Source organism: Osmerus eperlanus, chromosome 25 (genome assembly GCF_963692335.1).
Source record: "Osmerus eperlanus chromosome 25, fOsmEpe2.1, whole genome shotgun sequence".
NCBI lineage: Eukaryota > Metazoa > Chordata > Actinopteri > Osmeriformes > Osmeridae > Osmerus > Osmerus eperlanus.
The window spans coordinates 3,617,045-3,630,231 of record NC_085042.1 but is presented as its reverse complement, the minus strand read 5'-3'; the positions used below and the strand labels follow the sequence as shown (position 1 = coordinate 3,630,231).

The window sequence follows — 13,187 nt, the reverse complement described above, 5'->3', positions numbered from 1 at the left end:
CACTCTCCTGTCCTGCACCAGTGACACTCTCCTATCCTGCACCAGTGACACTCTCCTATCCTGCACCAGTGACACTCTCCTGTCATGGCCCAGTGACACTCCTGTCCTGGCCCAGCAGCACCTCCTTGATACTTCAGGAAAAGCCCAGGTGTCCAGACCTCCCCAGTTTGTCCTTCCTCCCCTCCTGTAGCCACTGTAAAGAACACGGGTCTGCCATTCAGAAGAACAATATGGGCAAGTTAGGATGCATAAATCCAAGGGTGAAACACTCAGGAAATAATCAGACTGCTGAACAATGGGCTGGTCTGCCTATTCTCATGTATGTTTCACATCCCCCGGGGCAGATATTGTGAAGTATTGTCTCAGAAGTGGATGTGATGGACACTTCCTCAGTTTTGGGGTGACTTAGTTTAGTACCAGACATGACCTTGAGTTTAACAAGAGGCGCTTTGCATTTAAGAAGAGAATAGACTGCAAACAGAGAGGGTGGTTAATGATTGATTCATTTGGTTTGTTTCCTCTGATTTCCTGATGATTTACAGTTCATAAAAGTTCATGGGACAGGAAACAGGTTGTATTTTTTGTAAAAGGAGCTTTAATAAAACCATGTTTGATTAAGTGATAGTGTCCCCTAACATTTGTTTAGTCATAATTTAAAGTTCTGAAGACTATTTTGTTCTATATCGTTTCCACTTTGTCATGTTATGAAACTTATGAAATGTTTGGAATTTGATCTTTTCAACGCTAACTTAAGGTTAGCCTACCTGATATTCACTCCTGGAAATGACAACAAGCCCTACTGATGTCTTAGATAGGGGATGTCCCTTTAGATTTATATAGTGTCTAGGAGTCCCCCAGTCCTCCCTCGTTTTCGTTTTTCACATCAGCTATATTAGCTCGAACTATCGCACAGTTCCGAAGCGGGCTCTCACAGACATGGTCTGGTGCACGTCCACCCAGCCCTTCATTATCTCTTCTGATCTCCAACTCTTCTATACATTCTGTCTTCCTCCAACATTGGTTCCAGGCCTATTCCCACGCTCGTCTGTGGATATCAACCTGCAGCAACAACACATGCAGACCCAAAACATGGATATAGTAAACATGAGGGCCTGGAGATAGTCTGACACAACAATATCATTCTTAAAATGTCATAACAATACAGAAAATTGAACTGAATACGTGGGAAAAACATTTAAAACATGATATATCTTATTGGTGGCTCGTTTTATTAAGGAGTCATTCCTGTTGCTTTGTGTGTACTATGGTGGGTGCCAAAACCACTCGACGCAATTGAAGTGCAATGCAGCAAAACTCCAGCAGTGTGTGTGTGATGGGTTTGAGTCCCACACTCGCCTTAATGTCACTTTGGTTACAAGCAGGGGCGTTTTTAGACATAAAACTCTTCTGGGGCACAGGCCCCTATTCATATCCCTGGGGCACGTGCTCCAGTAAAAAGGGTCTAACGAGGCCCCTGGTTACAAGTGTCTGCTAAATGAATAGGTCTAACTGTAAATTAAAGTCAGTTATGGACTCTAACAAAATATTAAACAGGCCACAAACGAAAGTTTATTTGATAAAATATTATGTGTCAACATGTGATTTCATGGGATGTAAAGCCCAATTTTTGTTGCTTCAGCATAGTCACAGAAAACGCACTTGGAGTTTCTGTCACAGCAGTTGCTTATCGGACAAACTATCAGTTCCCTTGTCCACACCAAAGATGTTTCATCTATTTTCAATTCAGCCATGCATTAAAAGAAAAATAATACCTACACGTGTTAAAAGGGAGTGTAAACAAACAAACAACCCCCCAAAATATATAATAATAACCGTGAATAGAACGTCAGCAGCTTGATTTTATTTTTAACATTGGGCAGAAAACGTAGAAGGCTGATTATCTTACATGTTTCAAACAAATCCAAACAAAAGGGTTTATTTTGGGTTTACAGGAGGCGTAAGCTTCCCACTCCACCTCTGAAACTTTTGTATTGATCATCAAATAGGCTAGGCTACTTTGCCGTGAGAAAGGCCCACTGGCGCGGAAAAAAATAACGCCCCTAGATGCAGACCATGGAATGGAGAACTACCCAAAGTGTCCCTCAAGACATTTACAACTAGGAACTTGGAGTGACAGTACCTAATGGACGGAGTTCACACTGTGATACGCTGCACACCCTTACTTTTCGGAGCTATATGAGGATGCATTTTACCTTTTTTTAACCTGCCGGAGTTCAAATTAAACGTATGATCTATGTTAACGCTACGTGGAACTATACAACAGCATTAAATCAGAAGAGAAGGAATGCATCTTTTCTTTGTGAAACTAACTTTCCTGGTATCGTTTATCGCTCTAACTCGAGGTGAGTGGATAACCATTCTGTTGTTGATTCGATTGCCGCTGTAAAAGCGAAAGTTTAAAATGTGATGCGCAAATGAAAAAGGCAAGTTAAATATTAAAGCGAAGTCTGTAGGCTACATTTAGCTATCGCACGTCTCCAGTTTTGCACAGGCTAGTAAACTAAAAGCAGTCTCTTAACGCACTTGTTGCACTGAAGTCTCGATTCAGACACCGTAGGCTATCAGATAAGTGGGAGATCACGATTTGTTTAGGTTATTTGTAGCGGAATTGTTTGTTACAGAGCAAACATTGGTCCTAAATATGTTTTCTCCACGTTTTTTTTTAACGTTTGTGTCTATAGTCATTGGAACATTATTATGTTATCTATCAAAATCTTTGGTAAACTATAACGTTATAAATATCACCCAATGGTTTGAATTCTAGCCATTGGGTGATATTTATAACGTTGCTGCAGATTTACTCTCGCTCATTCACAATTTATGACTAACAAAAAAAGAAGTTCCTCGGAGGCAATATTTACACGCCTTGGGATATTCCGCACCAAGTAGATGGCGAGTGCACAGGCTCGCACCTGTGCTCGAGCTTGCGCGGCACCGGGGCACTCTGCCTGGAACTCACACAAGTATGTTTAAACGCGTTCAGTAAGGTAGCCCACCTCAGAGTCACGTATAGCATTGATATGTCATTGCTCAAAAAAGTACATTCTTTAGAACAGCCGTGAAAAGCGTCTGCTGGTGCGCTGTCAAATCCCCTGAAAGAGAAGGCCTTAAAATCGTTCTGTAAGATATGTTTTAGCTCCCTTGAAATGATATAAATGTGAGTATAACTTCTCGTAATTCACCCTCGTAATTCACCATCCTTGACCCAGTGTATTGAACCAACAGGCCAGTTAAATGAATTGAAAAGTCAAACGGAAATGTGGAATGTGATGTGTTTATAAAGTGTTGATGCTGTGTGCTCGCAGGCCTACGATGCTCTACACCCACAGAGTCGTGTTTGAACCAGGGGAGGTGCGAAGCCGCAGCAGATGGAAACGGAGAGTGCAAGTGAGTACAGAGCAGAGGAATGTCACGGCTGATATCTCTGAATACAATGCTCTGGAGATGACATGTCCAGCCAGTGAGGTTCCCCATTGGGTTTTGTGCATCTCTGAGAGCATGAGGGATGTATCTCACTTCACCTATTGGCACATGTCTACTGCTGGGCACCAACACTGGTCTAACCCTAACCCCCCCCCCCCCCCCCCCCAACCAGAAACGTGTGGGGACAGGGATGAGGGGTGTCTTTGGGGTCACTGTGTGCGTGTATGTGTGTGTGTGGAGGGGGGGTGCACAGTGTGTTTTTTACGTGTGCAACCAAGAGTGAGTGTGTGTGTGTGTGTGTGAATGCCAATCCTCAGAGTTGACACTCAACAACCTCCTCGTCTCCTAGACACTCGGAGCCCTAAATCTTGTCTCTCTTTTCTTTCACGGGGCGACAGCTGGGATTTGCCAGAAGCTCTGCGACTATTGTTCTCTCCTTCGATTAATTCTGTGTGACTAATCTGGGCGAGGCTTCCCAGCGAGGCTGCAGTCCTTGTCTCTCCCCACTCCCCTCCTCCCCCGTTTTGTCCCCCTGAATGGCTTTTCTCTCTCTGGGTCTGCCATTAAACTGACAGATGGCAGCAGTGTGTTCAGACTGGAAGTTTTCATAATGGAATTCTCATAGCCTGGGCTTTGAGCTGAAGGAAGTTGAAACATGTTAGCAAGATTTTTCACTTGCTCCCTGTTTTTCTATTTCTTTCTTGGAGTCAGTTTGTATGTACAGCAGACTAGCCTTCTTCTAATCCCAGGAGTCTAATTTCCTCCATTTCCCAGAAGAGCATACCTACCTGAGCATCGTCTCAGTTTCTGGATGAGAAAGACAGTGTCCTACCTCTTCCCGACCCCTAGGGGTCTGTGTGTGTGTGTGTGTGTGTCGAGGGTCAGGTCCTCTAGCACCTCAGCCACCTTGGGTCTGGGCCACATCTTAACCCTGTCTGTGTTTGGCACCCCATCCTGGCTGTCCACAAAGCCGCTGTTGTGCCTCTCACTGTCCCCCTAGACGTGTCAAGTTAAACAGAGCGCTTGGGAGGAGTGGCTGTGTGCCACCGGAGAGAGGCTTCTGGGGCCTGGTGTAGCTGTGTCTCTTGAACGTGGATGTCTGCTGTCATGAGGAGTGGACAGGAGGAGTTTGGAGCTGGCGGTGTTGATGTGTCATTCATTGAGAGATGTTGCTATGGTTTCTTTTGACGTGGACAATGTTCAAACCGTAAACATGGCGGCGAGGGGGTCTGCTGGAGGGTTAGGGTTAGCAGGGCACACTGTCAGGTGAATTCAAACACATTGGAGCTACACAACAAAGTAACTGTAGCCCCTTACAGTAGCAACAACAGCCGGTAGCTCTTAATCCATAGTATTCCTTTACCCTGAACCGAGAATGAGAATAGAGCATTAGAGGTCTGTATTCAGGTCAAGTCCACTCCGTTTATGAAGACGGCATATAGTTGACTGCCAAGAATTCTACTTTACATTCCGTGCCCCCGAATATCATCCTCATATCTGGACTCCTGAGTTAAGACTGGCAGATCAGAGGAGTGTTTATCTCCGGACACTTGAAGGAGTTCTCTCATCTCACTGGTGAACACTAACAGGCCAGAGTTCAGTGTCGGCCGAACCTGTGTTGTTCTGTACCGAACAAACCACTCTTTGTGAAGAGACGAAGGCACGTTTTTCCTGTGTACAGAACCAAGATCCTGTATACCTCTTACCTTATCTCTCTCGCTGTGGAGAGTAAAGTGTACTGGGCTGCTGTGCCGTGTTCCTAACTCAGCTATAGCAGACTCCTGCCCTGTGTGTGTGTGTGTGTGTGTGTGTGTGTGTGTGTGTGCGTGTGTGTGTGCGTGTGTACATTTGGGACAGTTACTTCAGACTGCTAGCACAGTTCTCCCACCGCAAAAGCTGGTACGTCAAAATCCCGTTTGGCGCTCGTGGGCCATCTCCATCCACAGCTATCCACACGGATGAAAGCTGACCCCCCGGGTCCGAGACGTGGAACGAGTCAATGCCACCTCTGTTAGCTACGGACACATGAACCCATCTGGGATCTCCTCTTCCATTCAGACGTAGGAAGTGGCCTCCAAGGGGCTCCGCCGGGGGGGAAGAAAAGGTGCTTAATCTGATCACATGATCAGAGGGCTGGGGCTTTCATGAGCCGCGACCGGTGTCGGCTGATCCTGTCAGTGCTCTTACTGAGTGAGGTGTCTTGGATGTTGCAGGTCGTCAGTGATGGATTCTGATATGTAATCCACAGGGTTGGCATCTGCCTAGACAAATCCCGTGAGTGCTGATTGGTTAGTATGTCTGATGGCCAAGTATGGGAACGTGTTCAGTGAGAGGGCTAGCCTACTTCTGGTTCAGAGTGTCCCTGTGCTAGTCTCAATGCCCCGGATTCAGTGCCCCGGACCCCAGACTAGCGTCCACAAGTGGCAGCACCAACACATATAACCTTGTATAAATACATGTTAATGTCAGTCTGTTTATTGGGCTTATGCAACCACACCTGGCTTTAATCCTCCGAATGAGGTGAGACAGTAGCTAGCGGTTTCAACTTACACATGTCCTCAACCACATGAAGCAGGAGAGTTAAGTGGTTCTCAGCCTTGTAAAAGTACCCAGTAGCTCCAGTCGTTAGACCCCCCCCCCCACCCCCCCCCCTCCCGCCAGCCCCCCTACATCCTCCTTCCTTCAGGCCCAGCTCTGGAGAGTCCCTTGGGGTGCCAGCCTGGTTCCCATGGGCCCTTGTCAGTAATAGAACCAAATAAACAGGGTCTCTAATGAACACTACCAGATGTGGTCTGGAGGGGGGAGGTCAGCCCTCGTGTATGTGATGAGAGGCAGGCAGCAGGGACACAGCCAAGACCCTAAGGGTTCACTTTGAAACAGATCAGACATGAGTCGGGGGAGACTTAGCCCAAGAACCCAGAGTCACCGAGCAAACTGCAGGAAATGAGAAAAGGGAGGGGAAGGGAGAGAAGGAGGAGGAAGGGAGGCGAAGGGGGAGAGAAGGAGGGTAGGTGAAGGAGGAGAAGGAAGGGAGGTGGAGGGGGGGGAGGAGGAGGAGGAGGAAGATGAAGGGAGGTTAAGAGGAGAGGAGGAGGAGAAGTGGGGGAGGAGGAGGGGGAGTGAAGGAGGAGGAGGAAGGGAGGTGGAGGGGAGAGGAGGAGGAGAAGGGGGAGAGGTGGTGGAGGAGAATGAAGAGGTTACGGGACAGTTATTTGTCTTAGGGAACCCCTTGCCAAGTAAAAGAGCTGACTGTCAGTCTTTTCTCATTTAGCGTGTGCTGAAGTTGACTGCGTGCAAATAACCAGGCCTGCATGAACACGTGGAGGGAGATGAAGAGAGGGCTTCCTGTGTTTGTCTTTCAGGTCTTGGTGTGAGATCGGGGGGCATTGTGAGAGGACGGGGGAGGCCGGGGCACCGAGTCAAAGCTGATGTGTTTGCACAGCTCCGTAGCGAGCAGCTGCTAGAAGGTTCCATTCAGGGGCTGAGGTTCAGGGGCTGAGGACAGGTGGAGGAGGCAGCAAACACCAACATTCCTCTCCCTTTTCCCTCCTTTTCTCTCCTTTCCTCTTTCTCCTTCCCTTTCCTCGTTCTCCTCCTCTCTTCTTCTCCCCTTTCTCTCTCCTCGTCTTTCGCTCTCCTCCTCTCCTCTTTTCTCCATTTCTTTTCTTCGGTCCTCTAAAACCACCATCACAGTTTCTGTCAGGTGGTGCTCGGCTGTCCCTCTCTCCATCTTTTCACCCCCCCCCCCCCAACAAAAAAAAAATAGAGCAGCTCAAAGTTTCTCCATCCTCAAGAAGCCTTTAAACGTGGACTTGTGTCATACCATCACTCGCAATCCATAAAAGTGTCATGCTAATCATTGACAATCCATAAATACCAGACAAAACAGGAGGAGAAGAAGGGGAGGGATGTAGGAAGGTTCATGGAGGGGGGGGGGGGTTGAGATGCCATTCCTGTAGAAGGTGGAAAAAAAGGGAAAACCCCACCGGGCGAGATCGAAGCCGCCCCAAAGTCAGAAAGGAATCCGGGAGGAGAGAGGGGAGGGGGAGGGATGGAGGACGTCTGAGGTTGCCTAGCTAGCGTTCAGCCAGACCCTCAATGGGGGGAGAAAGAACAATGGGCCCACTCATTCTTCCATCCCAGCTCCCTCAACAGCTCCAGTGCTATTCAGGGCCCCGGCATGGCCAGGCTGCCTCCGTGCTCCTGGGCTTGGGGGGTGCTGGAGGGATGGGGGAGGGGGGGATGGAGAGGGAGCAGCTGCTGGGCCCTCATTAGCATGCTTGCACCTGCTCCCCGCGGGCCCCCGGCATGGTGCCTGGGCTGGGCCCGGGCGGAGCCTGGGTGCACGTCTGAACCAGTGATGGTATTTGTCCTTTTGGACTTTGGTAGCTGAGCAGGGACCCAACTCTCAAAGAATCTCAATAGTATTACCATGGTAGTCTGTATTATGGTATGGATTGGCATGATGTTTTATAAAGCAATAAAAATGTAATGGCATAAACGAACACATTATTACTTATGTCGAATAAATACCGGGGAAACGATTGACATTGAATAAACACTGAAATGTTGGATTACTTTCGACATGAGGAACAGTCTTCGAGCCTTGCTATCTGCAGCTTCATCATTTCAGTCTTGGGAACACGGACGCAAAGGTATTCCAAGCCCATGCGAGCCGGAGAGCCAATGAGAGGGTCCGCTACTGGACCCTTGACATAGCATTTCTGTCCCTCACTTCATCCCCCGTCGCGAGCTCTCTAGGGCTACGGGGTTACGAGCCGGTAACACTTTAGATCCGGGCGCTTGTGACAAGTGTTACTTCACAGGTAATAAGGCCTTAGTAAGTCAACAAGTCTTCTTAACACATATGGATCTCAACACTAATCCTAGCCCTGACCCGTACTAATATTATTGACACGTATACACATATTTGTGTTAATAAGCATCTTATGAGATCCTTAATTCCTATTTTAGTAACGCTTATTGCAAGCACCTGGGTCCAAAGTGCTGCCCTCCCGTCTACGTGGAGTAGACTTCAAAGCCTCCGTAACTTGAGGGATAATCTCAGTCTCTGGGTGAATGCGTGGCTGAGAGCAAGGCTGTGAAGAGCTGACCAAGGGTGTCGCGGACACTACCTTTCAAGAAGCAGGCCGGATTATGCACAAGAATTCAAAGTCTACGGTTTCCCTGCCTGTTGTGTTCATGCGAGGCTGTGTGTCAGTCACGTCGATCTCTCGTGCAGAACCGGCAGGAGCGGTGGAAGCAGTGTCGTCACGTTCCCCCGAAACACGCGGCCGATCGTCCTCACCCGCCGCCTCAAGTAGCCTGACTCCTCTCCCTCTTCTGTCCCCAGGTGTAGCCATGGTTTCGTGGGGAACCGCTGCCAACACCGAGACCCCTGCCTGCCCTTCCCCTGCCAGCACGGCGCCTCGTGTCAAGCGGTGCCGCGCGGGAACGCGTACGAATACAGCTGCGCCGAGAACCTGTGCCTCAGTTCTCCCTGCCGGAACGGAGGCACCTGTGAGATGCTCAACACCAGGGAGTGGAGGTGCCAGTGCCCCCCTGGGTGGTCAGGTACACACTACTGCCGCACGACCATCCGTCTGCAGCACCAAGCATCTACGAGGGGCCTTATTAAGGGCATCTACAAACTCTTTAGTCAGGGCATCTACTGGGGTTGGGTGGTTAGTGGTTGGAAGAGCTGTTCATACCCAAAATGTAGTTACATTTACATTTAGCAGACGCTCTTATCCAGAGCGACTTACAGTAAGTACAGGGACATTCCCCCGAGGCAAGTAGGGTGAAGTGCCTTGCCCAAGGACACAACGTCCTTTGGCACGGCCAGAATCGAACCAGCAACCTTCTGATTACTAGCCCGATTCCCTAACCGCTCAGCCACCTGACTCCCATAGTTTCTGTTTATAATTCTTTGTGTGGGTGCAGGATGAATGAACTGACTTGACAGCCACCGCCACGTCCGAAAAGTCCCGTCAAAGACGAGCGCGCTCCGTCACGTCCGCCCTAGGAACATGTCGCCTCTCTCCGCTCCAGGTAAAGCGTGCCAGCAGGCGGACCCCTGCGCCTCCGACCCCTGTGCCAACGGCGGCCACTGCGTGCCCTTCGACTCGCGCTACATCTGCCAGTGCACGCCCTCCTTCTACGGCCAGACGTGCAGGCAGGACGTCAATGAGTGCGCCCACAGCCCCTCGCCGTGCAGGAACGGAGGGGTGTGCAGGAACGAGGTGGGCAGCTACCAGTGCCAGTGCCCCCAGGAGTACGCGGGGCAGAACTGCGAGCGGCGCTACCTGCCCTGCAACCCCTCGCCCTGCCACAACGGGGGCACCTGCGTCCAGAGGGGCGACACCAGCTATGAATGTTCCTGCGTGCCAGGTAATAGACGGTACCTGTTCCTGGGTGACAGGTAATAGACTGTAGAATCCAGAGGGTCATACTGAAGTATGCACTATGGAGGGTCCGTAGTCAGATGATGTCATTGAGGTGGAGCAGTTTTCTTCTTCTGTGGTTCAGGGGGGAAGTGGAGCAGTTTTTCTTCTTCTGTGGCTCAGAGGGGAGGTGGAGCAGTTTTCTTCTTCTGTGGCTCAGAGGGGAGGTGGAGCAGTTTTCTTCTTCGGTGGTTCAGAGGGGAGGTGGAGCAGTTTTCTTCTTCTGTGGCTCAGAGGGGAAGTGGAGCAGTTTTCTTCTTCTGTGGTTCAGAGGGGAAGTGGAGCAGTTTTTCTTCTTCTGTGGCTCAGAGGGGAGGTGGAGCAGTTTTCTTCTTCTGTGGCTCAGAGGGGAGGTGGAGCAGTTTTCTTCTTCGGTGGTTCAGAGGGGAGGTGGAGCAGTTTTCTTCTTCTGTGGCTCAGAGGGGAGGTGGAGCAGTTTTCTTCTTCTGTGGTTCAGGCTGGACTGTGAGAACGGGAGAGCAGGAAAGCACGGGGTCTTATCGTGAGGAAGTGGTCCAGAGACAACATCCTCACAGGACCAGGGAAAGCTTGCAGGCCCAAGAAAGGATTTGCATCCCCCTTGCTTTCATAGCCCTCCCCCCCTCCCCCTCCACTCCACCTCTCATCATCCAGTGTGAAGTGTGTGTGAAGTGCAGTGCTGTGTGTGTGTACATGTGTGTGTGTGTGTGTGTGTGTGAAGCGCAGTGGTCTGTGTGAAGTGAGGCTGTGTGGATGAAGTGAAGGTGTATGAACTGCAGGAGTGTGTGTGTGTGAGATGCCGGGGTACGTGTGTGAAGTACAGGGCTGTGTGTGCTCGATAACGTGTGTGTGTGCGTGCGTCATTTGAAAGAGACTCTCTTTTTTCCAGGATTCTCAGGTCAGAACTGTGATCACAACATAGATGACTGCCCCAGTCATGAGTGCCATAACGGAGGAACCTGCGTAGATGGGGTCAACACCTACAACTGCCAGTGCCAGCCACAGTTCACAGGTAACACACACTCACACACACACAGTCATTAACGCACACGCTCGCACACAGTCATTCACCCGCAAACACTCAGAAACACTTCCACACTCGCACGCACACACACAAACACGCACGCACACGGACAATCGAACGACGAGGTTCTCTCAGAAACGGCGCCGCCCCTAACCCCCCCCCCCCCCCCCCCCCCCAGGTCAGTTCTGCACCGAGGACGTGGACGAGTGTCAGCTGATGCCCAACGCGTGCCAGAACGGCGGCACGTGCAACAACGCCTACGGCAGCTACCAGTGCGTGTGCGTCAACGGCTGGACGGGCGAGGACTGCGGCGAGAACATCGACGACTGCGTCAACGCCGCCTGCTCCGCGCGATCCGTCTGCCACGACCGCGTGGCCTCCTTCTACTGCGAGTGCCCCCACGGGCTCACGGGTGAGCTGGGGCGCCGCTCACGTGACCGCGTGGCGGCGACGCGCGTCGGCACACATCTCTGATAGCTCGAGGGTTGCGTGGGGTCGGTGTGGTTCGGCGGCGGAGGACGTGACTACCGGGTCATGAAGTCCCTGTAGGTTTCTTTGGATGAAAGTATCTGCAAAGTGAATAGGTTACATAAAAAAAAAAGCGAATTTGTCTCGGCTTGTATTAGTCTGTCATGTGGTGTGGGAGCCACTAGCTGGAGGTTAGGGTTAGAACTAGGGTTAGGACTGGGCCCTCGGCTGGATGTTAGGACTAGGTCTAGACCCCTGGCTGGTGTGATCCTGGAGCTACAGAAACATCCAATGTGAACTTCGCGACACGACGACCGTTTTTCATCGCATGCATAGTGAGTAAAGCCCGACTAAAAGGCCTCTAATGAACCTGCTTCCCTCCCCCAGGACTGCTCTGCCACCTGGACGATGCCTGCATCAGCAACCCCTGTCAGAAAGGTTCCAACTGTGACACCAACCCCATCAACGGCCGGGCGATCTGCACCTGTCCCATGGGGTACGTCGGAGCCGCCTGTGACCAGGACATAGACGAGTGCTCTCTGGGTAAGACTCCCTGTCAGGGCTGCGTCCTGGCGCTGGTCATTAAGGCGGTTAGCACATGGAAGCTCGAGCTATATTCAGCAGCACTCAAAAACGGTTACACAATTCATGCTTTTTACACCCAAAGTTTACGAAATGTTTACATTTGTGTCTCCGTTTACGTATGGGATCGACTTCAACGCTGCCGCACTGCTCTATGTTGCATATAGTACGTTGCACTCTACAGGTGTAGGTGGTTATGGTACTAACTCGTCACTAAAAGTATAGTACAGGCATACAGGAAATCCAAGATTTCATGATGGTTTTAACAGCCGAGGGGGAACTGGTGAGAGGAGTTCAGAGCACGTTAGCGTCGGCTAACCGGGTTCCGCCATCCCCCCCCTTCTCTAGGCTCGAACCCGTGCGAGCACGCGGGGAAGTGCATCAACACGAAAGGCTCCTTCCAGTGCCGCTGTCAGCATGGCTTCATGGGGGCTCGCTGCGAGCTGGACGTCAACGAGTGCAGGTCCAACCCCTGCCAGAACGAAGCCACCTGCTTGGACCAGATAGGAAGCTTTCACTGCATCTGCATGCCAGGTAACGTTCAAGAACTGTGAGAGTTCGCTCACGGTTTTAAGTGAACTAGCGAAAGGTTGTCTGAACAGCACACGTCCTGTATGAACTACCCAGACAGCCCTCAGATGTAGTCATAGAAACCTCTAAGAGAACCGTCTGTAGATGTTTCCTAAATTCCGCCCCATGTAATGGAAACCCAAGACCACCTAAAGCAGGGAGTAAATAACAGGATTGACCAAAGAAACACAAAATGACAAATTGTTGAACGTAAAAATAGCCATAGAAACTAAAACATTTGAGGTGCCTTTGTTGATCAAAATCCTTTTTGTCCGTTTTTGTGGCGTTGGAACTGTTTTTTTTCCAAACTCGACGAAAACCGACGCGTGCTGTCTTGCTAATTGGCTGAAGGCTATGAGGGAGTCTTCTGTGAGGTCAACACCGACGAGTGTTCCAGCAACCCCTGCCTCAACAACGGCAAGTGCAAGGACAAGATCAACACCTTCGACTGCGAGTGCCCCACAGGTGAGTCTGGGTGCTGCGTAGGGGGAGGAAGAGGAGCAGGAGGGAGGAGGAAGAGGGGAGGAAAATGGGAAAAAGGGGGAGGAAGAGATGGGAGGAAGGAGGAGGAGGAGGGAGGGAGAGGAAGGAGGAGGAAGAGGAAGGAGGAGGAAAAGGTGGGAGGAGGAAGGAGAGTGCCGGGGGGAAGGGAGAGAGTTGTACATTTAGGGGAGGAA

At 50.5% G+C, this 13,187-nt stretch overlaps 1 protein-coding gene and 1 long non-coding RNA gene across 2 annotated transcripts in view; one reads left to right on the top strand and one right to left on the bottom strand.

Moving 5' to 3' along the window:
* Nucleotides 1-485: 485 nt before the first annotated feature.
* Nucleotides 486-13,187, bottom strand: part of LOC134012265 (uncharacterized) — a 35,945-nt gene continuing 23,243 nt past the window's right edge. Inside the window, exon 2 of the long non-coding RNA XR_009928543.1 lies at nt 486-1,059. This is a non-coding gene — a long non-coding RNA (uncharacterized LOC134012265). The remainder of the gene's footprint in view (nt 1,060-13,187) is intronic.
* The window catches only part of LOC134011691 (neurogenic locus notch homolog protein 1-like), a 31,978-nt gene continuing 20,885 nt past the window's right edge, over nt 2,095-13,187 (top strand). The window contains exons 1-9 of the mRNA XM_062451067.1: nt 2,095-2,363; nt 3,327-3,408; nt 8,798-9,018; nt 9,496-9,834; nt 10,756-10,878; nt 11,069-11,302; nt 11,746-11,901; nt 12,289-12,474; nt 12,862-12,975. Coding sequence (XP_062307051.1) covers nt 2,306-2,363; nt 3,327-3,408; nt 8,798-9,018; nt 9,496-9,834; nt 10,756-10,878; nt 11,069-11,302; nt 11,746-11,901; nt 12,289-12,474; nt 12,862-12,975 — 1,513 coding nt within the window. The 5' untranslated portion in view covers nt 2,095-2,305. The remainder of the gene's footprint in view (nt 2,364-3,326; nt 3,409-8,797; nt 9,019-9,495; nt 9,835-10,755; nt 10,879-11,068; nt 11,303-11,745; nt 11,902-12,288; nt 12,475-12,861; nt 12,976-13,187) is intronic.